The 27867-nt window shown below is 35.3% G+C and overlaps 1 protein-coding gene across 7 annotated transcripts in view; it reads left to right on the top strand.

The window, feature by feature from the left end:
* The window catches only part of PTPRK (protein tyrosine phosphatase receptor type K), a 510442-nt gene that overhangs the window by 280864 nt on the left and 201711 nt on the right, over positions 1-27867 (top strand). For all 7 annotated transcript variants that reach the window (XM_014564475.2, XM_006190871.3, XM_006190873.3 and 4 more), the window contains exon 7: positions 22855-23148. In XM_014564475.2, coding sequence (XP_014419961.1) covers positions 22855-23148 — 294 coding nt within the window. The remainder of the gene's footprint in view (positions 1-22854; positions 23149-27867) is intronic.

Raw genomic sequence — 27867 nt, 5'->3', positions numbered from 1 at the left:
AAAAATCACACTACTGATTTTAACTTTTTGTAGCACAGCTGTCAGACTCATGAATTCATATAATGGTGATTTGAAGATCCTTTTTCTTTGCTTCTATTGTGAAAACTGGTCAAGGTGACAGGAAGTTTGGAGTTATCTAGGAGAATTCAATTTAAACACCTACATTTTATAAAATCTGAACTATAATGAAAGTCTAAGAACACATGGATAATCACATAGTAAGTTCCCCAACTGCCCTGACATCGTCAGTCAGGGGATACCAAATGCCTCAAATTTGGAGGGGACTCCAAATGTTGCATATCAAAAATTTTTACATTGCTACCCTTGAGTATGATAAAAGAAACATTTGGAGTCTCCTCTCATTCATAGCAGCTACTTGTAATTCAGGTGATTCAATATACAAGATGTCTAGTACATTTTTAAATTCTAAATGAGCAAAAGGGTACTAGATGTCCTTATTTCAGATCGTATATTATTACTGGAACTCTGTTCTATTCACTTTTGTGCGCCATCATTCCAGATACTTTTTCCTATTAGTTTTCTCCTCCTCTGAGTTTTCTTATGCTGCTTTATGAAAACGGTAGAGTGTAGCTCTTGTCTTGCCCGAGTCATTAATTTGATGTTTTTTCTTGCCAGCTTTAAAAATAACAATGCAATGAGAGTTCTTTCCCAGAGGATTTCTGAATGTATTTGCATAGGTGATTCACATGTAGAGCTCTACATAATGTTTAGCAGTTGAGGTGCTGGTCACTTTTTTTTGGAGTGTATCTTTGGGGAGTTTGCTTTTGTTGGAGCTTTTGTCTTAAGAATTTGAGAAGGATCAAAGAGGAAGCAGAATGATCTGCACGCCAAAGAACGCTTTCTGTTGAACTCTAGGGAATTTGTTTTCAGGGCACTAATAGCAGGTCTGTACTTTCCTTCAGAGTCTCTCAATTCTGTTCTCTTGGAGTTTGTGATAAATGTAATGTGGGCTCATTTCTTCCAGAGGATGTATATCAACTTCCCAGACTAGCAGTGCTTTTGTAATTTATATTCCCCTCCCTGCTCATTCCTTTTCTTTCTCTTACCCTAAACCAAAAAGGAAGCGATGGAGTCAATTTATAACTTGAGTGAAAAATCAGCTAGCAGCCTTTATTGAGTACTTAAAATGGTAATAGGCACCAGGAAATTACAAAGAAACTGCAGACATATAGTCCAAGCTCTCAAGCAATTTGTAATTTAATTAATTATATAGGAAAATGTAGAATTTTTGAATATTTTTGGCATGGAGTTTGACTTCAATTTTGGTCACCTCTTTAATTCTATGGGGAAAAAAATAAGATCCCCTAACAAATAGAAAATACCCTCCCAACAGGTATTTACCAAATTTATTAAGCATTATTTTGGTAAATAATGTTGTACTGTGAGAGTCTTACAGAATGTTAAACAGAAGCTTTATAGCTGACAGATTGGAATCAATCAGTGAGGCAGAGAGGTATTTCTTAGTTTTCAGTGGTAGAATGAGTATAGATGGTGGTATAAGTGTTGTGGTGGGACGTGTCTTCATTAATTGTAGCCCTTGAGTTTCATCCACTTTCCCACCACTTCATCTTCTAGAGAGTCAGTAGCAGCCTCCCAACTAGTGTGTGATTGACAGGTGAGCTTCAGTGTTTCGCTTTTTGGCAGTTAACATAAACTATTTGCCAGTTAGATGCTCACATCTTTTTAAAGCTAGCTAATACACATCCTGCTTACTAGTAACATAGCATCAGGAACCTGACTTCCTAAGCCTAAGCTAGGAGGTACACAGAAGCAGAAACAGAGAACACTCATGAAATGTTAGGTAGAAGCTAAATATTAGGTGAACCAATCAAAGCCAACTTGTTCAACGAAGTTGATCGTATTACTGTGGAAAGCACTTTCCTGTCCATCTGGATTAATATGAATCATGTTATTTCCTTTACTAAGAAATACTTAGTCTAGCGAGGAATAAAAACAATCATAAGGTCAACACAAGTAAGTACAGATAAACATTTATATTGTGTTAGTCCTCAGCGTGGATTGTGTTTAGTTCATAGTTACTGGTTTTTTAAAAAAGGAAAAAGTTATACCATTTTAGTGTTAAAAGTGAGGATTTGGAGACTGGGGAGTGGATAGAGATTAATTGTGGCAAAGTATGGGCAGCTTTTCTCAATGTGTAAATCTGTAACAACCTCTCCTTATACAGCTTTATCTTAGCTCAGATGTTTGTTTTTAGAGAAATTATGGCCTACAGATGTGGTCTCATCTCTTATGAGCTATAGGGACAGATTACTTTTAACTTCAGGTTATAATTTGGAAGATAACGTTCTCCATTTTCTGCTTTCTGTGCCCGAAACTAAGAACATATTTGATTGTTTTTTTCTGCAGTGGTGCACAATTTGGAGTCATATTTAGTTGTGGATGGCACAGAGTCTGTCCTGGTGTTAAAACAATGAAGAAATAACAAATGAACCTGCAGGCTTTTAGGAAAAAATTTCACACACGTAGTTATTTACATCTTCCTAATTGCACTGGTGTTTTCTTTCATCTTCGTATGCATGTGGGAGAAACCACTGTTATTCTCCTGTTGCCCTGTTATCCCCTCCAGTGGCTTTCCTTCACATTAAGGGGAAAAAAAATCACAGCCACTTCCTGGTCCAAAAGACTGTAAGTAAAATATTCCCTGGGTACCACTCAAAATTTATTTCCTGTCACTCACCTCCTTCCTTATCCACAGCCAGCATGCAGACTCTTCCATGCATATTCCTGCTTTTGGGCTGTTACACTTGCTGTTTCCTCCACCTGCACTTTTTTTCCCTCAGATACATGCATACTTTCACATTCTTATCTCCTTTGGTTCCTCTCATTTTTTTTCCCCCAAAATACCTTAAGGGCCAAATTGTCTAGTACAGAAGAACATCCATCAATTTTGTTTTACAATTTTTTCTCCACTGTTATTTAGCTCCAAGTTTTCAAAAGATCTCTCCATAATGCCTACTACTAGTATGAGCAGAACAAATATTTCTATAGTAGTCTCAAGTATTTTCACATTGTTGGGTGACATACAGCGAATAGGAATATGTATGTTAATTGACTGCTTCTTTCATTTTCTGAATTTTATGACAAACCCGTGGCTCCTCAGCACTCTTTACCTTCAGTACCAGTGCTTTCAACCATGTCACCATCTTCGTTTTACTGTACTTCTGTAAAAACTTCTCACTGGTCTCCCCACATTAGCACCTGCCTTCTCCAAGTCAGTCTTCACACAGCAACAGACTGACTGTATTTCACAAAGTGTCAGAGTGTGCTCTCCTGGTTCTGATGGCTTCTTGTTCATGTAATATCAGTTCCAGATGCCCCATCACAGCCTCCAAGGCCCATCTTCATCTGGTCTGCCCACCTCTCCACTCCTTCACAAGAGTCTCCTTTGCTCAACAAACTAGCGACGCTGACTTTCTTTCACCTGCTTTAATGCACTGTGCTGTCTTCTCCCTTTGAGCCTAGGAGTTTTCTGCCCACAGCGCATCTTCACAAGTCTTCAGCATATTCCTGCATTCCTAACATCTGCCTCCACCACTCGATTGACTAAGTCAAGGACTCTTCCCTTTTGCTTGTTTACGCTTGTGTTTCTGTGGCCAGCACCATGGCCAACACCTGCTGACATCTCATCAAGTAATTGCTAAAGAAACAAAAACAGCATAGGTCGCAAAGTGCCATGTGAATGGCATGGTCTTAATGTGTGGGACAGAGGGGGACAGCCTCATGCTTGACTTTAGTGGTCAGGGAATGAGCTGAGGGAGAGGCAAAGTTTTATCTCACCACTGATGGATTTGGGTAGCTGAAGATAAGCAAGGGCATTTCAAACAGAGGGTGTAACATAGGAAAACACATGCTCTTGGGGACTAGTATTAAATATGGACCATGACAGCATTTTCCCAGGGAGAAGTCTGAGATGAGCCTGAAAGTGTGCTTTGAGGCCCAATGGTGGAGCAATATGAATGCCAGACTAAGTAATATAAATTGGTGATATTATTTGATTTGGGAACTTTGAGAGTTTTGCAGTAAGTTACTCATGTCTCTGTAACTGTCTCAGAAACCTAGGATAAGAGATGATTTGACAAATGATAAGTGTGTACGGAGTAAGTTTATGGGGCTCTAAACTTAAAATCTTGATATGTTGAGGCATCCTTGAAGAGCATGTGATGGAAAGGGCAAGTCAAGGTTGAGAGATTACAGTGGAGATGTTCTTAAGAACATTGTGGAATGACAGGAGCAGTAGTCAGCCTGGGATACTAAATGAAATATGATATTATGGACAAAAATTTGGAAGGTTTGTAGAAGAACTTATTTGAGAACATACTAATTTCAGTTGTAAACTCTAGATTGGGATACTGGAGACAGGTTTAAAATCTTTAGGCATATGGGAAAGGCTTCAACTAGTTTAAGGGTATTAAATAGGTATGACACAAGATAAATTAAACAATAGGTACTTAGTTTATAGAAATTCTTTGAATTTTATAAGCTTCCATTTCATAGTCTTTAGCCAATATTATTAGAATTTTTCATATTGTTAAACTTAGGATAAAAGCAGATGTATGCAATTAAATGGAAAATTTAGAAAGAGAACCTTGATATGGTTAAGTGTCTGTTTTTCATTATTCCTGACACTTTTCACGTATAAAAACACATGGAAGATATATCCTGTGTAAATATTTTTCCCTGCTATCTTCATGTAGATTCCTAGTTGGGTTTGAGGCTATCCGTTAAGTGACAATATTTTTTCTGTTCTTTGTAAAAACTTTTTCTTCATAGAAATAAAGCAAGCTCTCCAGACTTCTCCACTTTCTCTGCTCTTCAGAATTTGAGTGCCCCTGATAATGCTCCTAGATATTAATGCTCCTAGATGTGTGTTTTTCTTACATGAATTTTTTAAAGCGCTGGAAGGAGGGAGATTTTCTTTCTAAGACTTTTGGCCAACAGCATTTCTCAACCCTCAAAGAATGTCATTCATTACAGCAGGTCATTTAAAAATATTTACTTAAGGGTAGATAAAGAGTTCCCACCTGCCATAATTTTTCTCTGTTAAACCCCCATTGGGTTTGACATTTCTTTGTATATTGTGCAGGATTGTTAAAAAGTCGTTACCATGACCGGACTAGTTGATGCATGGTAATGATGAAAAGCAGGGTGTTTGGGATTCAACATGGATGGTGGAAATGCAAGATGTCAGAGGAGCCATATATTAAAGAGAATTTGAATTGGAAAACGAATCCCAATCTGCCACTGGGAACATTTTGATCATTTTGATTTATTAAACTTTTATAACAGCATTCACATGGAGCGGAATTAAAACCCTTTAGTCCTGGATAGTTTATGGTACACCAACCACTGTGTAACTGGTATCATTTTTGAAGGTCCTCTTAGCAATCAGTGAAGAAGGAAAAAAATGTGTTGGCAAGAGATTTATTATAAAAGGCAGTTTTCACAAATATTCTTGCATCCAACTTTAAATCCCTCTCTTTTGTTTGCATTGTGTTAAGGATAAAAACACTTTTTGCAATTTCAACATCCTTAAAGTTCTGAAATTTACTAATAAACATGTTTGAAACTCTGATGAATAGTTTTTCAGATTGAGGCATTGCGTTTCTGTACATGGTATAGGATATCTGCTCTTTCAGGCGTGTGTGCCTTTGCACTTAGAGGCATCTAAGTCTGCCTAAGTTTGTGTTTCTGAGTCTTAGGAATAAATATTCAAACAGAAATACTAATGCAATTCTAAGCCCAACTTGCAAAACAAAGCAATGCATTTTCTTACAACTACTGGAATTCTGTAACTCAGATCTTTTACAAATCATCTTTCAACATCAGCAAGCATGAGTATTCTTTTCTGAACAGTGGCTCCATAATAAAGAGAAATCAATTACTATTAGAGAGGCACTGTAGGTTAAAGGCATTACAGGTTCACACTTGGTTTTGCAGCCGGGAGAGGGTACTTAGCTGTGAATCAGGGATGATGCAAAAGATGGATGAGACAGAGTTCAAGGAGCAGTAATGTGAGGGTCCAGGACTATCGTTTCAAGCTGTCTGCACTGTAATGATGGATGGTGTGGTGGCAAAAAGTAATAATACCAGATGATGAAAGATGCATCTCAGCCTCTTGAGCCGCAGCATACCAGCTACCTGTTGGAGTTCTGGGGCATAATGATTCCTTATTTGCAGCCAAAAGGTTTTGCTGCATTTAGCAACCCAGATTTTTGGCAGCTGTGCAGGAAGCAAGTAGCATATCAAACACTCCTGCACATTGTAAATTTAATTACCTCATATTTATGCATAGTCGTCGTTGACAGGATCTTACAAGCTATGCTAATATGGTAGGTAATTTGTTACCTCCAGAAATCGCTTTCCGTGTGTCTTCTGATCATTATCATGAAACATGATAAATGATCTAGCCCATGAGGTATAAATGAAAATGAAATGGATAATTGGATTCTATGTCTAAATTGTGGCTGGGATAGTCACAGCAATTATAATTGAATTTATCTCATAAAAATGTGTTTGGCAATATATTAATGACCTTTCATGATCTTGAGCCTATGGTGTTACATGAAACTATTCTTAAGATGATTATAACAAGTTTATTATAATTATTTTTAAAAATTCTCCAACAGTTTAAATTTTCTCTTTTCTTGCCTTACTTTGCCTATATTTTTAAAGTAGTGTCTTGTTTATCTACGATGGTTTTAAGCAATTGATACTGATCATCTTTTTTTTGATACTGAAAATAGTGTTTTGTTGTTGCCCATGCCTTGACTGAATGGCTTAGGAACAGAGCAAGGTATAATTGAAACTGTTTCTATGAATACCTTTTATCATTAGCACATTTCTTTCTGCTACGTGATGAAGTGTACCCTCTTGCTTGAATGTGTGTGTTTTCTTTGATTCTTATAAGAGAATTTTTCTGCAATACCAAAGTAAAATAGAGTTTGTTTTAAGTATCATTAAACTTTTATCCTTTCTCTCACTTCTCTTCAATCACTTTAAATAACAAAAAATTATTTTATTATAAACATAGAACTCAATTTATTCATTGATTTGGTTAACATTTTTTGAGCAGTTGCCATAAGTTAATTACTGTAATTGTTGCTAATAAAAATAACTAAGACACATGATCTTTAGGGTCTTATAATTCCATATGTAGCTATGGGAAAATCTAGTCTTTAAATTATAATATATTATTATACTTCTTTGTACATGATACTAAAGCTCCTTTCTCTCCTCTAATTTCTTTCCAGGAGGGACCAAGAAGCTAATAAAACTTCTGTTTATGCCTCTTCCATTTCATTACTGAAAAATAACTATCCTAGATTTAGTTAATAACAAATATATGAAAATTTGAAAGTTATCTGGAAATGTGACTTTTCTTTTGAATGAAATATGTCAATAATGAGAGCATGTCCCTAGGGACTTGTTTCTCCTCTTGAATTTTTGCACTTGGAATTTTTTCACTTTCCTTTTATGTTGGTAGTGAACGTAGCTTAACATCAACTTATAAGGTTATTTAGTAACTGGTTAAAGTAACAGGGGATGATGAACACGAGTAAGCCATTTATTCTTTCTAAGTGAATGTAAATTTAATAAAAAGACAGAATATAAATTTTTAGAGTAACTTGTAATAAAAAAAAGCCTATTTATAATAATTTACAATGTGTCAGTGCTGTGATACATGGCTTATTACTTGCATTATTTCTGTAATTTCATATTGCCAACTTTTAATATCCCCATCTTACCTACAAGGAACCTGAGGCTGATTGGTGAAGTTGCTCAGATCATGGGGCTTTTAGGGGCTGGCCTTAGATTATAACCCAACTCTGACTCCAGAGCTCAGGCTCTCTTCATTATGGTAACACTTTGCTGTACATAAACAATGTACTTACTTTAAGCTGCTTGGCTACTGTTTTTAACTTACATCCTGTCCTGTCAAGTAACATGATATCTATAACATCATTTTATAGCAGTGATTCTCAACAGAAGAGCAGGGGATGTATGATTCTTTCTAAATCAAATACAAGGTGTTCAAAAAACCATGACCACCACACGTGCCCCTTTCCTAGATTCTGAGGTACTAACATAAGCGTTTGCATGCCTCTGTGTACACATGTGCGTGTGCATGCTCACTCAACCTAGATTCCAGCAAGCCTAGGAGGGCTTTGTTAGCATCGAAGCAGCATCTTGCACACTTGGGCTTTATTAAAAGCTAAGAACCTAACTATTCTGATATTCCTTTTGCATTCTTCTTCCTCTCTTACCTGAACATTCTTCTTGGATTTTATACCAACAATTATGAATGACCTTTGGAGCTCTACAAAAACTTTGGAAATATTTTGTGTCTCTAATAAGATTCTCTGGATTTCAAAGCTTCCCTGATTGTGGGAAAAATAAATCATTAAGAATTCGATAGCTTGTCTTTTTTCTGAAGACACAGGGCTTGGTAATCAAAGTCCATCAGCACTTAGCATTAATTTCATGAGAATATGAAAATCTTGAGACTGCTTCCTGGATGGCACTCAGCTAGGTGGGCTTTTCTTTGGTCCAGTCATCTTTGATCAAGTTAGATGAAAATCTCAGACTCTCTGGCTTGGTTTTTTGTTTTTTGTTTTTTGTTTTTTGTTTTTAATTTCTTCCTTTAAAGACTACCTCTATCGTCATTATTTTCAGCTTGGTGAAACAGGATTAGAAAACTTATAATGTATGCTCTGGAGGAAGTTTTCTCCTCCACTTATGCTATTTTTGTATTGAAGGTAGGGATGTGCTCTGAGTAACTCTTCACATTGAAAGTCAAATCATGAACCATATTTTCTTTTTCAAATTATTCACTTGCAGAGTAGCTCCATTTCTGTGTTTGTTACCTGAGTAAAAATCCAGAGAGGTGCTATGAGATGGCCTCACAAAGTTTTTCTGTGAACTAACCATATTAATGCAGTCAAAGTTTAAATAATGTCAAGACACTAATGACCTAAAATTGGCATGATTCCTGAGTAATGTTAAATAATATTACATTTCAATAGAGAGGTGCTATGGGAAATGTATGAACTGTGTAAAAAATAGTATATTATATACAGATTAATTCAAATAAGACATTCTCAATGTGTAGTTACAAAGCAGAACTAACTTCACTTGATGCCTTTATATGATGTAGTCATCTCATAATATGTTTAATATACAATGATGACTATAGAACTCAACTGTTCCCTCCAAGATGAACTTGACCTAGAAAGATTTTAATGCCCAAACTTTTGCGCATAGACATTCCTCGGTTCTTTTGAGCTCAGAGATTCTCACATTTTGTAAGTCAGGAGTGCTAGTATAATGATGTGTATAAGGAAAAAGATATAAACCAATTTTTGTTAATGATTTAGGAATTTTCAAAAGAAATTTTGGTCTAATTAGAATTTTACCATAGATGCTGACTTTAAATTTAAAATCTCAGTTGAGATGAGATTCTAATTGTATTGTGTTAAGTTGTGTGTGCAGGGGAGTGTTTCTGAGCAGGAGTTTGGGACCAATTAGTTACCTTTCTCTTTACTAATTTTAAAAATTTATTGCTTAAGTATAGTGTAGACATGCAGAAAATTGTGCATTACACAGATAGCTTGATAAATGTATAGCTTGATGAATTTTTACAAACAATATACCCACAATCCACATCAAAAAATAGAATATCACCAGCACCTCAGTGGTCCCCATCACTCCCTTGCAGTCACTAACCCAGCTGCCCCAGAGCAGTCATTATCTCTGGATTCTAATAGGAATAAACAACTTAGGTAAATGGAATTCTTCAGTTTATACTCTTTAATGTGTCTTCACTCTCCAACATTGTGAAATTCATTCGTATTGCTGCATATATCTGTAGATTATTTGACATTATTGTTGTAAAATATTCTATCTGTGACTGTGCCCCTATTTATCCATTTTACCGATGATAGGCATTTGACCTTCAAGGAACAGATGTACTCATTTTGGGAGAGCATCTACCTGGAAGTGAAATTGATAAGTAATAGCATATGCTTATGTTCAGCTTTAGTAGGTACGGCAGTTTTTCAAACTTGTTGTGTCAATTTATACTCCAACAAGCAGCTTGAAAGTTCTGGGTGTTCCATATCTCACCAGTACTAGGTAGTACCCTACCTTAAATTACCTTCTTATGTTCAATTTTTCGTAATGCATTCATTCAACAATCATCAGTTGATTGCCTAATGTGCTAAGCACTGAAGTCTGAAGTCACAAACTTAAAGACAAATAATATAAAGTGTTTGTCTTCAGAGCTCAATAACTAAAGAGAGAGAGAAAATATAGAGAAATCTCTTACAAGAAGAGGTGCATTTATTTCAGGCTAGAGAGGGTGTGCTGAGGAAGGCTTCCCAGAAGCAGTAATAAATGAGCTGGAATTTGAAGATGAATGGTTTTGTTAAGGCTATAAATGGTGAAAGGTCACTCCAGGCACCATATAAAGGGTGAAGGTAGATGAATATAAGAGAAAACTTTTCCATAGAAAATACAAATTGTTATATATGAACATGTGATTGGAATTGGAGAGTGGTAAGACATGAGGCTGGACAGGTAAGCAAGGGACATCAGGAAAGAGTGATGTTTTTGTGTTAAGAAGTTTGCAACTTTCATCGACATCTTCCTGAACCTCTTAATAAGACATAATTTTCCATTCGTCAACTGCTGTGTGATAAAATACCCCAAAACTTACTGGCATAAAACAACAACCAGCTTTGGGGAACCAGAAATTCAGAAATGCACAGCAGGGGCGGCTTTTCCCTGTTCCAGGATGTTTGGGTCCTCAGCTAGGAATGCTCAAATTGAACAGCTGCAGGTGACGCAAACTCCTGGAGGTGAGAATCATCTAGAAACTTCTTTATGCACATGTCTGGCACCTGGGCTGTGATAACTCCACCAGTTCACTGAACTTTTAACATGGTGGCTGAGGGCTCCAAGAGCAAGGGTTTCAGGTTCCAGTGAACAGAGGGGAAGTTGCATAGTCCCTTGTGACCTAGTCTCAAAGTCTCATTCCACCACTTCCTCTGTGCTCTATATATTTAGGCAGGTGCAGGATCACCCAGATTCAAGAGGAGCGAACATGAACCCAACCTCTCAATGGAGGCACTCTCAAAAAATTTGTGGCCATGTTTTAAACCATCACAGTGACTTATTTTATGTCTTTTTTCATTGTCCTGTGTGTCATCTATAATACTGTGATAATCACAAAAACTGTCTAGTATTTTTCCCCTAGCCATTCTGCCTATAATGTGAATATCCCCCAGCTGGCACCATGGCTTGGAGAGCATACAGTTGACCTTGGACCTTTTCCTCCATCACCTAATTGACATTTGATTTTGTAAAACTAATATAAATTTACAATCGGTAAAGTATCTCTTTAACATAGTTCGCATTTAAATATTAAAATGAAGTAACTTTTGAAACCAGATAAAATATAAACAGGCACAAATAAGTACCTTTACATTTTAAACGTATCATTATACTTTATAGGAGTAATACATCTGGTATAGCTCTATGATTAATTTCCAAAGTAACTTTCTTAACCTTTGTTTAATGTCAAATCCTCAATTTAAAACCTAAGCACAGACATAGACATATACTTTTAAAGATGAAGTTGCACGGCTTTGGAACAAGAAATGGCACCTTTCAGGTACAATAGGGGGATCTCTCGGCTATCAGTTTTTGTAAGTGTCATTTTACAAAATTTCATGCCAAAAAAGTTTGATACTTTTTTCTCCTCTTTATAATACTTAAAATAGTAGGCTTCCTTACCCATTTCTTAATCCTCTTAAGTTCACTCATGGAGGTACCATTTCAAGTTTCTTCAGTGCGTATGAAAATGTTTGCACATTTTATTCATGTCTGTACCCCCCCCCCCGGCGCCCCGAGCAAATTTCCAGTTGATCTAGCTAAAGTTGCAGAAGGATGGGGAATTGGAAGTTCACAGAAAGAATATATGAACAGTTTGGGCCAGTAGCCATTTATTGCCCTTACTTTTACAAGACATGATATTTGTCAAAGTAGAAAAGGGAGGTTTCCTGTCGCTTAGTAGCAGGAACAGCGGCAGAAGAGCCCAACCCTTTAGCTGTATGATTGTGTTACTTACGGTCTTGACACCCTTTGTCTTACTCTTCTGGAAACTTTCCCTTGCTGTACTGGTGGTTTATAAGTTGGACTGCCTTCTAATATTTTATATGTGGATGGTTTATTTTGATATTCTGAATGTCTAGGTCCCCATTATGGTGTGGAAATAGAGGCGGTCGAATAGAATGGAAATAAAAGGTCTCTTGCTGGCTGAGCTGGCACACTAGTATAAAACGTCCTTTGGAAGGTAACTGTTTACTTGGTTAAATATCTTTATAGTGTCACTACCTTGTTATTTTATCAGATAGGTCTATATTTTTTCTCGTCTACCACCTATTTCCATCTGATTATAAAACTAGGTGTGGTGATTTTATTTTTGATGGTACTTTGACTAATGGGGACAGATATTTTTGGCCCCCTCGAGGAGTACTAATAGAACTGGGTGATTAAAATAATTATTCAGAAGTCCTTTTATTATGGTGACCGCAGGGACGGCCCTATTTTAATGGCATTCCTTTTGTTCATCATTAAACCTATACATTCTTGAGTTACGCATAAAAATCTGCTCTTCTTAGCTCAAAGATTTAAATAGAAGTGCACAGGAACCTGTCCTCTGGTCCCCTGTTCAAATCCCCTGACTCTTTTACGTAGTTGCCAGTAGGAGTAGTTGGTCTGGAGTCACTGACCACATCTGTTGAACCCATTTCACGTGAAAAGTTCTCTATCTCCTGATTTAATCCAGGGCATCTAATAGGACACATAGTTGTTTTTTGTTTTGTTTAATTCCAAATTGAGGAAATGTTCTATAATTGCTAGTTTATGTCATTTGTACTTTGGAATGAATGCATATTGGGAATCTTTAAGTTACAAAACTGACTTGGATCCGTATTAGCTAATGACACAGTTTCTTTGATGTGAAGATTTTTAAAGTCTCTGAAGATTTATGCTTTTTGAACTGAAAAGCATCCTGAAATTGTGACTCTGCTGGAGTTAGTAGTGCATTCATAAAGCCTGTTATCTAGAGGAGCTATCAACATGACTGAAGTCTTATTTAATTGTTTTTACTATGTCATCAGAAATTCGTTTTCATAATAAAGTAATGTATCACTTCTATGCATAGAGGGATATGCCTGGCTACTTAATGGTCACTCTGTACCTCCAGAGTCATGTAGAAATAACTGGGAAATGATAGTTTCCTGATTAACTTGGAGTAAATAAAGGCTTAGATTTTACATGCCTGGGAACCAGGATCATTGAGTAGGGGGAGTGAATAGTGTCCCCTGATTCCATTACTTGACTAAGTCATCACACTTAAAAAAAAAAAAAAAAGGCCTTCTGTTGCTGGCTACATGTACGTGAAAACTTCAACATCCTTTTGAATGACTTGGAATAATCACAAAGTGCATATTCTTATGTGTTATATTACAATGAGTCAACACAACAGAGTAGACTCAAGACGGCCCACTTATATAGTGTTTGGTTATGAATAAATTTTGGAAGATTCTTCTAATTCCGTAGGTTTAATTTTTTTTTTTAATTTGGAACTTAGACTCATGAGATTTTTAAGTGTTTTTAATATTCTAGATGTGAAAGATTCAGGATATTTTTAAATACTTTTTTCTTGATTATGTTATACATGTTACATATACGTGTACGTGAACATGGATATATGTGTGTGTATATATATAGAGAGAGAGATTATAATCTTGTTATAGAGATTTTGCAGTGGAGTTTTCCTTGTAATTGCTTGCTATCTCTTGGTTTACTGGAGTAGCCATTTTGTCTTAACACATATTAATATAAAATGAATATAAATGGTGTTACTCCAAATCCTTTGGCCTGTAATGTAGGCATGTTTTACATGTTCCTGGGGGACATATATTGTCATTGCCAAACACAGTTATCCTCCTTTCTCCTACCATATATTTTTTTATTCTCTTATCTCATAAAGGTGACTGATGAGATGGTGATGTGATTACGTGTTTATGACCCTAGACTTGAGGGAGCCAAACAAAGAGTTGAAGGCTTTCCCAGTTTTACTACTTACCTGATTGTTATTCTTGGAATCAACTGCATGTTCTTTCCTTGAAATGCATGAACAGTTTGAGCTCTGACCAAGCTGAAATGAGGGATTAAATGGCCATAAGAGAAATCTTCCATATTAGTTTATGATTCAATCAAATGGATCTGTAATTTTCATCATAGCATATGTGGTTTGCCACCATGCCATATGGATTGTGGCACTGATGGAGGCTTTTGTAAAGTTGTTGAATTATTGCAGTAATTCATAATTCTGAATGAATTCATTGCACAGATATTAATTAGCATCGTTTGGGGACAAAATGAAATGAAATTGTGTAGTTATCTCACAGTTAGATTACATGGGCTAAAAAGCAAATCAACTTCACTTTTTAAAATCCCTTCACCTTTTCATATACCCTAATTATGAACCTAACCTTGTTTTTAGTTTCTATTGGCAGATCTAACATCGTGTGCTGCTGCTGCTCTGCCTTTTTATTTCAAGCAGGTGATAAAGTTATTGCAGCAGTGTTTTCAAATCCAGATGAATAAAAGGCCATGGTAATGTATAGGATGTAAAATTCAGCATGCAAAATTTGCAGTTTTGTTGCTGAAATGGTTCTTCTTATTTCAGCACATGAGGCAGCAGGAAAGAGCCATGTCATTGAGATTAAATACTGTAATTCCACAGATTTTGGAGTTTTAAAAAAATGAATACATATTACACGGGGACTGAGAGGCAAAACAGCTTTTCAATATTTAGTATCAGAAAATTTTCCTACCCTGGATTAAATTTTTGTTCAAGAAACTCAAGTTATTGGTATACATTCTAGTACTATTAGTGCAATTGTGTATTTTGATAAAATGATATTCATATATACATATATGAGAACTTTTTCTTCACATGGAAAATCTTTTTAAAAAATAATTGATTTGATTTGACTGAAAGACAAAAAAGAATTATTACATAGGTTTGTAGCTGTGCCTTTTTTTACAAGGTGGATAAATCATTTGATGCCATTTGGTCACTAAGCAATTGCCTAGAAAGTGTTCTTTTGTTCCAGTCAACTAACTCCTTTAATTAAATAGTAACATTTTGTAGGTGCTGTGTATCACTGTCAGAGCAATTGGCTAGCAACATGGTTCAGAGCTCAAGGTGGTAAATCTTACATTTTGAGGAGTTAATTTCACCATCTGAAAATAAATAAAATTCGCACAGTTTTACTATTGCCATCTCAAGATTTTGGTTCTCACACTGGAGATGTAGTCTAACTTTTCTTGTATGGAACAAATTTATGGAACAGAATTTATGTAGAAAATTGTTTTTTAGAGTGGCATGGGTAACTACCCCCCCACCCCCACCCCAGGGCATTGGTGAGCCAGCCACTCATTCTGTAATGCTGTTATTGAACTTAGGCACCATGACAGACACTGAGAATGTGATGATGAGAAAGTTTTATGAGCACATTACAAATTTTATTGGAAAATAAAGAAAAAAGAAAAAGGAAGACCACTCGTAGGCTCATAGTTCCCCAATCACTGCTATTAGCTTTTTGGTTTATTTCCTTCTGGTGGTGGTGCTTGGTGGCTTTCTTTTTACCTCTTTTCCTTTCCTTTCCTTTCCTTTCCTTTCCTTTCCTTTCCTTTCCTTTCCTTTCCTTTCCTTTCCTTTCCTTTCCTTTCCTTTCCCTTCCTTTCCTTTCCTTTCCTTTCCCTTCTTTTCCCTTCCCTTCCTTTCCCTTCCCTTCCCTTCCCTTCCCTTCCCTTCCCTTCCCTTCGCTTCCCTCCCCTCCCCTTCCCTTTGATTTTAATAGGGATATACTTTTTAAAATGAGCGTGCTAATCAACTAAGCATTCAAATGTCCTTTGATGTTTGTTGTATAATCTTCACAACTTTGTGTTCTTGAAGTTTGTGTGAAATTCTATTAAAATATCATAATTTCTGTCACCATTTTCCTATTGTAGCATATTTTGATTGCTTAATGTTTTGCTCTTCTAAACATAGATTTAGTTATCTCCTTACATTAAATTTCCAGAAGTAGGATTATTTTAGTCTATAAATACATTTTTATTTCTCGTTCTATATTGATAGTTTTCCAGAAATACCCTTTCGCTTGTTGGTGAGCAGGTTGTATACTCACATGCCCGTGTGCCTCCCTGACCGTGTTCAAGCCCGTGTGAGTAAGTGATCACGTGGCTCGGGTTTACACCATCTTCAGACTTCTACTCTAGTACTCTTGAGAAATGGAAATGTAAGTGATGTAATTTTAGGTAAGCATAGGCCACAGATTGCTGAGAGGAAATTATTTTTAATATTGTATGTTTCTTCAGATGAGCCTATGGTATTTTGGCCTGGAGAACTCTTCATTATGTGGAACTGCCATGTGCGTTTCTTGATCAAGTAATCCTGGCCCCTGGCCACTCAAAGCAAGTAACACTCCTCAGTCATTTGAACAGCTGTCGTCAGTGGGGAATCACTGGGAAAGAATGGAGGAACTCTTGTTTAGATAGATATAATTAATAGTGATAAAAATACATAGTATAAACAAATATATATATATATATTCATTAAAAGAGGGCTTTGTTGCACAATTGCGTTTTTCGACTTTGAAGTATTTCTACCTACTTACTGCTGTGAAATCATGTGTGCTTATTTCATGCTTCTCAGAATTGTGTGTGTGTGTGTGTGTGTGTGTGTGTGTGTGAAATATTGTGAATATGGGCAGTGGGCACAGCACACACTGCGTAGTCCACCGTGACTATGAGCTAACACTCATGTAGTTTTCATGGAGATGAATAGATACCAGTGGCTCCTTTTGATTGATACATGGTCTAGATGCTGTCATAGGAATCTCAGGTTTAACAACATTCAAACTTTGTGATGTCTTAGCATTAACTTCGTTTGACCAGTTCAAGCTTATGAGCCACCTGAAGGATATGATTTGAAAAAAGTATCTATCATTGGATTGTTGGATTTAAAAGAAATTTAATATATTAAATTAAAATTTTTTGACAACACACAAATGTATCACCATAATTAAACATAATTATTAATTTATCTGAAAGATGATTTATAGAATTTACTGACTACATGCAAACATTATGAAGTAGTAGCCAAAAGAGTGAATGAAGAGTTTTTGGCTGCCTAAGGAATTTGTTAGGGCTGGAAATCTGAGGCATCAGAGAGTAACAGTGAAAATCATGAAAGAACTATTAACTCTTCTCATAAATGTATTTTATGCATAAATGTATTTTATGCAAATGCATTACAGTTTATACAATGTGGATGCAGGAGAAATCTTGTTAAATGCATCTGAAAATTTTCAAATGTGTACTTAATGTTTTTATATCTAAGGAAAAAATGAAACATTATGGTGCCATACATATGATATTAAATGTCCAAAGACAATGTTTCTAATTATCTAGCCTGCCTTCCATTTCTTATGGGAGGAAAGGCCATCTTCCTATTCATCAGTGTTATTATTTTAAATTTCTTGAAACACCTCAAGTACCATTAAATTATATTGTTATCTTTTTAAGCCACAATTTAAAATCATTTAAAATTATTATAGGGTAGCTGATAAAATAAATGCTCGAATTATTTTGTACACTGATGTCATTCTTCCTGTTTTCAGTCTCTAATGTTTTTTTCCCGTTTACTTGAACATTTGATAGGTGACGAGGGAGAAGATTAAACAACATGAAGCATGAACGAGTGAATTCATTTTTTTAAATGGAACTGGATCAAAATTTTAATGAGAGGAATGGTAAAGAAATAGAAAAATACTGATTTGAAGTGATCTATTCATTTAAGTAAACAAGTGGTAGCAAGTAAGAAAATATCTATCTCCAAGGCAAATATTCTAATTTGATTTTTACAGGAATTCAGACATAGTAAGGGGACATTGATTCTTGTAGCCATTTTGAGTAATAATTTTTATCATCTCTATTTTCATTTCCTTTTAAAAAATAAATAGCAGTGAACAGACAGTGTTGATAAATATTGCCTTTTAAATAATTTCTGCTGCTCTGAATCTAGCTAGGATGTTTTCCTAGGAGAATTATTTTCCAAGCTTCCTACCACCCAGAGAAAAGGTGGAGCTGAGATGTCTCCTAGGAAGAAGGATGAAGTCATAGTTCATGTATGTGATAGGCTGAAAAGTGGCCCCAACGAAATAGGATCCTAATCTCTGCAGCCGAAGACTATTACCTTATATGGGGAAATGGTCTTTGGGGATGTGATTAAGTTAAGAGTCTTGAGATGAGGAGAGTATCTTGGATTATCCATGTGGACCCTGCACATGGATATAATCACAAGAATATCCTTATAAACAGGGGGTAGAAAGAGATTTGACTACAGAGAGAAGAGAAAAAGGCAGTGTTAACAGTGAAAGAGATTGGAGTGATGTGGTCACCAGCCAAGGAATACCAGCAGCTAGCAGGTGTAGGAAAAGGCAAGGAGCTGACTCCCCCCAGAGCGTTTGTGGGAAGTGTGGCCGGTGCCACCTTGATTTTGATCCTGTGATACTGATTTGGAGCACCTGGCCTCCAGAACCTTGCGAGAATAAATTTCTGATATTTAAAGCCTCCACATTTGTGGTCATTTGTTATAGCAGCCATAGGAGACAAAGCACTGTCTGCTTCTGCTAGTGAGAGGGTGATCTCAAGATACTTTTTGTCAAGGCTTCTTGGACAAGTAAATAAAACAATTTGGAGGGAGACAGAATTGAGAGGTTATTTATTTCTTTGGAAAGATGAATGTAGAGGTGTCATTTGCCTTGATACTTACTTTGTTAAGTGACTTTTTCTGGCTTCGTAGCTTCTACTTCTGATTTTGCATTTTATTAATTAATTGAATGTTGATAAGTGACACATATGTTTGTAAAATAGCATTATAACAGGAATAACTAGATGAGAATATACTTTCCTAATGACTTACCTTGATTTCAAGACACTTTTAAAAATCATTTGAAATAAAATACAAATATAGCAATTTGAATGTATAATTGCGATTTTATAATAGGTTTAGCTCTAGCATAATGAATGTAAGTCATTAATTGAAAGTTAATTGGTAACATTGGCAAAGTTTATCTTGTATTTTGGGGATTGCATGCTTCAGCTGATACCTAGTATACAGTTGGGATTTATTCACACCACACCTCTGGGTCTGATAGTGTATTAAGTTATGAAGAATATTAATATTGCTGCAGAACAATTACTTGTTCATTTGCTAACTGATTAAAATTCATGCATAATTTATTGAAATGAATAGAGATTTCATAAATAAGCCTCCTTGTTCTCAAGGGTCTAAAAACAAAATGCATATGCTAATATGAGGCTACTTTTTCCTTCAAACATAAAACTTTAATATGTAGTGGTATATTAGTCTCATTAATGGTAAGTTTCACTTATAATCATGCTGTTAATCAATGTATATGCTGCTAAGCCTCTCTGAACACTGCCACAGTTCTAAATTTGAGCTGCTGCTTTGATTACTGGACCGCCCCTTTTGTTTACTTGGCTGTGGCGAGTGAGATATAAAACTGATAGGAGTGAATTGTGGCCCTTTGGGCCAAGAACCTGATTACATCAAACTTAGTTTTTGATGTACACAAAACACTAGTGTTGAATATTAATTTTTGATTTTGAAATTCATATGCTCTCTGGCAGAAACAAAGTAGCATCAAATATAGGACTTACGTACATATTTAGAAATGTTAAGTCTTTTAAAATTCTTAAAATTATGCCTAGTTTACCAATGAGGAAATTGTAATGCCAAGAAGTTAGATAACATATTCAAGTTTACTCAGCTGTCAGTGTATACAGTTTTTAAAACCAGATCACTTGGCTTTATATTTTGTTTTCTTTTACATATCATTTCTTTAGAGATAGAAATGATAGGAGAAATGTTATGTTTTACTTTTTTATTTGTTTCTAAGAATATGTTTGGTTGTAGCTTTTCCTCTCTCCTCTCCCTCCCATCTTCTGCTCTCCTCTTTTGTTTTCTCCTTATTTTCTGTGACAATGATGTGCAGAATTTTGATGGGTGAGATTTAACATTCAGTATACACTTATTAGGTCAGGTTTAAGGACACCCATACATTGATAGATTAACCAAGGTTTGTTATTTATAGTTCCTGTGACAAAGTGTTCCGTCATGTTAAATATCAGACATCTTCAGGTTGTTGTTCAGCTGTAATGTGAGTGACGCATCACTGCTCTGGGTTAGAACCCCAGTAAGTTGTGAATTTAGCATCATTTCCTACTTAGTCAGTATATGAGCCATCTGGAATGAAAACAAACATTGCATATATGAGGCAGCTCAGTTTATTTGCAAAATCCAGACTACTTAAAATATGTGCAGCATTTAGATAGTCGGGGAAGACATTTGCATTTTTTCTGTTACATTCATTTCTCTCTTCAGCTTCATTTTAGTTTAAAGTTTAGAAAATATGTCAACTTTCTCTTTCTCTTTGTCTACCAAAACTTGTTGAAATACAGAAGTTGTTAGACTAGTTGGTAAAATTTCATGATATGAAATGTCTAGCTCTATCTTTCTTTAGCTGATAAATGAAAATTCTAAACTATTTTGGTTTTATTTAAACTTTCCTCTGTAACTTCTCAATTGAAGTCAGTTGTAAAATTGGAAATAGTTCACCATCTACTCAGTGTTGACTATATATTGTTGAAATAATTTTAAACCATAAAGGAGAAATTTTGTAGTTAAAGTTTATAAATCAGGTGTTAAGAACTGCTTTTCCAAAGAAATAGAAATAATTCTAAATGTAAACAGTTTATATAGCACATAAATTGTCTTATTTAACCTTAGCTTTATTTTCACTTTAAATCAGAGCAACACTGAAGCACAAGTTCATATGATTTTACTGATAACTAATTTGAAAGCTATTGCCATAATGAGTCAGGATTCTTGATTGGAGTAACTTTATATTCTTCAAGTGATTTTTGGGTAGAAAATATTAGTGTTACTCACTAGATACTTCCTTCCCCTATCTGTTATTCTTTATCTCAGTATCTGTTTTCTATATAATTCTCAATTTAAAACAATGAATTTGTTGATTTATTGTTATTATGCCTCCCTTGCCGTATTATATGAATACCAAATGTATAGGGTAGCTTAGCAATGAGTAGTTACTCAACAAATATTTGTCATATGAATTTGGGAGGAAAATTCTTAAAAATTACTTTAGCCTGGGTAGAGATCTAGGCCAGCTAGTCTTATTCCTTATGTCAGGGTTGTTAATAACTGAGGGACTCGTGAGGCAGAAATTGTACTTTGGAGTTTAAAAGTAAATCCTGGGCTACAACCGGAAACCCTACTTCATTTATACCTTTATCAGAAGGCAGAACCTGTCTATGAGCTTTCTCGTATTGTTGTATTCTAAGCATGTATTGCTATTAAAACAGAAAATCCAGTTTGAAAAATATTGGCTGTCTCTTCTTAACAACCCACTACTACCTGGTGATGGAGGAGGGTGACAAGAAAAGTGTTGTGTGGTTGCATTTCATAGTTTTTCTTCATATGATTTTTTGTCTATAATAATACAGCATTTATTCTCCGATTTCCTGTCTTTAACTAAACCTTTGACTTAAATGGGTGGCTCTTTGGAAATGGAATTCTTCTTTTGCTGTTATTGTGTAATCTTCATATAATTTGCTTTAAATCTTTTTTTTAAAAAGCCTTTAAAACAATTTTGGGGCAGTTAAGACTTTATTAAGGTTAACACTTTCCTTAAGTCTTCTGGCTTCCCCACGAAGTGTTCTTCCACCTGATCACAATGTACTAGTTAGAGACATATGGACAGAGCTAGAGCTATGGGATCCTCCATAAAGTTCAATATCAAATTTCACATACATTGTTGTTAAGGGAAAAAAAAGTGCTCTAATTCATCGTTCATCATTTCTGTAAGTTCAAACATTGAAATAATGTTTCCCAAAGTTTCTTTCAAGCAACAAATATCTAAGCTATTCAAAATTAAATTGCAGCGTACCTTTGACATTTGAGTTTAATATTTGATGCATTGCCTTATCACATGCAACTCCCAAAGGCCACTGATAGGTAATGATTTGTGATTATGCCTCGGTGTAAATTTCAGCTTCTTAACGCTGAGAGATGGGTGTGTGGAAACGAGTCAGCACCCGGCATCAGCCCCTGAGTTCAGTTTGCTGTGCTTTCTTTTCATCTCATCTGCAGGAGCTCTGCAGAAGTAAAGGAAAACACAATAAAAACAAAAACACTACTTGATCATATTTCAGGAATGAAATAATGAGTTACAGCAGTATTAATTAATTTGGGGATTTATAAAGGTTTTAGGACCTCAAGAATGTCAAAGACCAACTGTACTCTGTTTCGCAGCTAATCAGAGCTATTCATCTCTAAATATTTTCTCCTTATTTCCCTTGGTTACTGCGCCTTTACAGATTTATCTCTCAGAGAGGCATGTTTTTAATAAAAGGAAACTTGTGGGAATAGTGTCATATACCATCTGTGAAAGTATTTGCTCTTTAAAAGTCCAGTTTCCAGACCACTCATTTCCAGTATTCTTTTAAGTTTTTATTATAAAGTCCTAAGTAAATTCTTCCTAAAGCCTTTAGGCTTTCAGAGGCATTACTCTGTGTATTATAGTCTTTGGATTCTAACTAATGAGACTGCACATTCATCTCTCCTAGAACCACCAAGACCCATTGCTCCTCCTCAGCTGCTTGGTGTTGGGCCTACATATTTGCTGATTCAGCTAAATGCCAACTCCATCATTGGCGATGGTCCCATTATCTTGAAAGAAGTGGAGTACCGAATGACATCGGGCTCCTGGACAGAAACCCACGCAGTCAATGCTCCAACTTATAAATTATGGCATTTGGACCCAGATACTGAATACGAGATCCGTGTTCTGCTTACAAGACCTGGTGAAGGCGGAACGGGGCTCCCAGGACCTCCACTCATCACCAGAACCAAATGTGCAGGTAAGACAGAGCAGTCCACTCTGCCTGGGGGAGGAATCTAGCATAAGACACATAACAGACATACAATATTAAAAGTTCTAATTATTTGGTACATGATTAGTCACACTATTCTAAGAGTTTCAATGAATTTGGTGAATTGTCGCCTTAATTATGTCATAAATTTGATTTAAGGGCAGTGTGAGTGTTTATTATTATTCAGTGTTATTATGAAGCTACAATCTTTTCTTGCTTGGTAATTTGACTCAACTTGCTTGTGTTTAGCCCAAAATCTCTAATAGATGCAGGTGAAGCTATTATTGAGAGAGAGAACCTTGGCAGTTGAAGCAAATGCTGAATACCTTTCTACTATGTGGAAATTGTCCTCGATAATTACATTATGGTCAGTGCAGAGGCCATATCTGATAATACCAATTAGAAAAGTTAACTCTGAGCAAATCCTTGGTAAAAGTACTCTTCTATTCAGAAAATCCTGTTTTTGAGGATTAATGCAGCAGCTCGACGACCAGTTGTAAAATATAGAGAGGATTTCCTTATGTTTTTAAGACTTGCCATTGCCCTCCTCATGCCTAAATCAGAGTGGTGAAAATAATAGTACATGGAGAAAGCAGAAAGAAAGAGTAAAAAGTGAAATAAAAGTAATGTATAAACATACATCCTTGTTCCTTATCATGCCACATTGTTATAATGGGAGAAATTGTTAGCTATTTATTAAAAGCCACTGGAAAGTTTAATTGTCTAGGTTATCAGAGTGCACTAAAAGTGCACTCTTTATTTTATTGTTGAAAATAGTTTAATTTTTTAGTTTAGTTGAAAGCAACATTTTTTTATCCATCAAGCATTATGTTGAAACACCTGCAGAGTTAGTACATGGATCTATGCATCTTAAACATTTAAAGATTTAGGTTCTGAAAATTGAAAACTAAGACTGTGGGGACCTATGAAAATGTAAATGCCTGTGAAATGTCTTTTGTTTCTTTAACCTCTGTTTAGCAATCAGTATTCTGAGGCAACTCACCAAGGGTACTGATCGAAGATCAAAGTGAAGTCCCTGAAGTTGCCTGATGTACTGTCATCCCTAAGTATTTTTTAATCTGGCTCAATTTTTACATATTAATATATACAAGTTAATTTTAAATAGGAATATATTTTGTGTATCAATATTGAAAGATCACTAATAGGAGGTTTAACTGCTCAATCATTAGTCTGAGACTTGGACAATGGAGTCTGCTAATTTGCTGACTAGTGTCATACATTTATCCTGTGGTTGAAAAACAGCTTAACCCACAAGACTTTGGGTGAGTCTCCATGGCCCAGCCTAAATCACACAGTTTGCCTTTCAAGTTTTCCGTGTAGCTAAGTCTTCTTATTCTAGGTAATGTGACACATTACTCTTATTGTAGTAGTTGAGCCTCCTGGGGGAGAAAACAAGTTGACTCTACAACCTCAGCGAATCAGAGAAATAATTTAAAGACAAGACAGTGTGGAAACTATGAAGTAGCTCACTCTGTCTTCCGAAATTAATATCCCAGGCAAACAGAAAGAGATGAACAATAGGGTCCATTTTACTGCCTACACGTTTTCTGATGAGATTACCTTTTTCCCCCTACATTTAATTTTTAGAAGATACATGCAAATTGAAATAATAAATGTTAATTGACAATTCTAGTGGATCTTCCTCTTGACTTGCTGTGTCCGAACTTCTTTCTTCTAAATGTCTCATCTGCCTTCTAATTTTTTATTTTCATCAAAATAGATCATTAAAAATTAACAGTACCACACAATGTGTTGTTAATATGTAATTTTTTAGCCTAGGAATTATTTGAAATTAGCCATTGATATGAAGGCCAATGGAGATTGCAAATAAATCAGAGTGTGTTTTAAGGCTAGTTATGCTGTATTAAGTGGGTGAAAACAACGTGTTAATGAGCATTGATTTATCCCTATTGAATGCTTATGTTCAGAATGCGTATTGAACTGCAATAAGTAAAACTATGACTGTGAAGTGCTTTGAGGTGTTTTATTTTGAGAATAACCTTATTTGTGTGGGAGGGAATAGGATAAAAATAACTTACATTCATATCTGCTTTCAAATTTATAAATGTCTTGACATTTTGAAGTTATATTGGTCTTTTTTTCTGATATGTTATTTGAGAAACATTTAATTTGTGGGCTCTGTGGCATAAAATGGTATCAAGCTCACTCATTTGTAGTTTTACTTCCAACTGTAAAAAGTTTATTTTTAAAAATATGTCTCACATGTAGTGAGTCTTTGTCACGCATTTTTATTAATTTATTTATGTCCTCATAAGATATGTTTGATGCGGATTTTTATGGTAAAATAAAAAGCACCTACAGATTAGATTTTTCAAGTACATTGTGGGTTGGAGAGAAACTGGTTTTTGTTTCATTAGGATGTCTACTAATCTTGCTCTATTATTAGAAAAGGAGGGAAACCTTATGAATTTTATATTGTATTAATTTTTAAATAATCTCTGAAAAGCAAAATTTGAATATAATTGATAAACATTGCATGTCTAAATAGAGTCAGTGTTGGTTTAAATGATGATGTCCATCTACTTTCCCTCTTCAAGATCCTTTTCCCCAAATTTAAGATCCCTCAGACCCCACCAGCACCGTCACTGGTCTCAGCCTGGTGGTTTATAACAACAACATAGAACACAACATATGCTGACTATGATATTATCTGATATTTAGTACAAAAATTCTTCATAATCTGGAGAAATGACCCCACTGAGATGCTAAATGTAACCTTTGGAGAAGTTCCCATCTAATTCTGTTAAATTGTGCAAGCTCTGAATACTGGTTCTGTAAACCATTCCATTTTAATGAATACTGGGAGAATGCCACATTGTAGGGTAGTGTTTTACCATTAATATAATCTGACTGAATAAATATTTACTGTTTTGAAATAACTGTTTTAATACATCCTGTATGTTAGACCACCAGGAAGCCTTGAAAATAAGTATAAATATTTTTTAGCTATATGTATGTGTCTGATATCAATTTTATAAGAATTTCCAATAAGTAACAGGCGTAATGATTACATTCTCTCTCTCAGGAATTCTTATTTTATTTTGGTGGATCACAGAGGAACAATTTTTGACTAAGTACCAATCAAAGAGTAAATTAGTTACTATTTACTGTCTTAAAAATTCCATTTTAATGTCTTTAAGCCTTTGAAATTTTACTTCTGGCAGTAATAAATTTTGTTTTCTTGGCAGAAATCTGTCAGTAAATAATTTTATAGCAAGTTAATTAAATGGTTTTATTTATGTGTATTAATGAGTAAATTTTATATTTTAAATACAAATGTAGATTTTCATAGTTAAGTATTGTTTGCTACTGCTTTATAGTTATTTGGATATTATTATCCCCATCTTGTAGCTAGTGAATCTAAGATCCAGAAAAAGCAAAATAAAAAACAGAGATTTGTCTAACCTCGGCTAGCTGGGCCAGTGGGGCTCACACCCATTTTCTGGTGCTTGAAAAGCCTGAATTCTTTCCCCTCTTTCTCCTACTATAGGTGATCTTTTCTTCCCCCTTTCAGAAGAGTATAGCATGAGTAAATGAAAGTACAGCAGGTAAAATCTGGGAGACATTTAAAAATAGGATCTGCATGGGTAACTTATTCTTTGAGAAAACATAGCTTAATGTTTGCAACTTGGCTTTTATTGAAAGCACAATTGATTAGTGTTCTTAACACTCAAGTATATGCCGAGTTTAAAATATTTTAAACAGGTAAAGCAGTGTTTCACTTTATCCTTTTCTGAAAATGTCCTGCTTAGTTACCAAAGCTATTTCTTTGTTTTCTTTCTAAAGTACTTTAAAATCATGTGGTAAGTGCAATTACCTGCTTCAGGGTCACTCAAGTTAGGAGGGGTGGTAATTACAGCCTCTTGTGGCTGTAGCCACCTACAATTGCCTCATGCTTCTCTATGTACCTGAGGGGTATGATTATTTCACTGTTAGTTTACAGCCTGACCCATGTTATTGCTCACATAATGCTTCTTCAGGCATTTTATACATTTTTTAAAAAAAGGTATAAATGTGAAGTTGTCTTAAATGGGCAGTAATTCAAAAACTCCATTGAACAATCAAAGAAAGCATGCTTGTTTTTTTCCATGTGTCTATTTCCTCTGGGTATACCATCTGGTGTATAGAACCTAAGAAAATACAGTTTTCTCTTTCTCTTATTAAATGGAAATAAAATATGCCATCATCAGAAATTGTCTGCATTGCATGCTTTGGCAATTGCATGTTAAAATTGCTCTTTTAAATTGCCTTCTGCTTCTGGGTAACCCATTGTGGCACTGCTTTATGATTAACTGACATTTTAGCAGCATCTCCCTCATAGGGAAGGTCAAGAGTTCAGGGTGTCCAGAACGTAATATTTTTACACAGTTGGGAAAGCTACTCTCTGCTCTTATATTGAAGTTCAGTGCTCTTGGCAAGTTTCATTGAGACATGTAGATCTATGAAGCAGTGAAAAGCAGAGTATCTTATTTTAAACGTAAACATTTACTAAACCTGCATTTTTTTTTCTCTTCAAAATCCAAAATGGAAGAAAACAAAACAGAACAATACTCAGGCATACACCAGAAACCACAATGTGAGGAATTACATTTTGGCCTTTTGGCTACAGCTTCATCAGCAAAATGGAACCATATATTGGTTTTTCTTGTGGTCTAAGATAGTTAT

This window comes from Camelus ferus, chromosome 8 (genome assembly GCF_009834535.1).
Source record: "Camelus ferus isolate YT-003-E chromosome 8, BCGSAC_Cfer_1.0, whole genome shotgun sequence".
In the NCBI taxonomy this organism is placed as follows: Eukaryota; Metazoa; Chordata; class Mammalia; order Artiodactyla; family Camelidae; genus Camelus; species Camelus ferus.
Note: the sequence above shows the minus strand (reverse complement) of the source record. Positions and strands in the feature narration are given on the sequence as shown.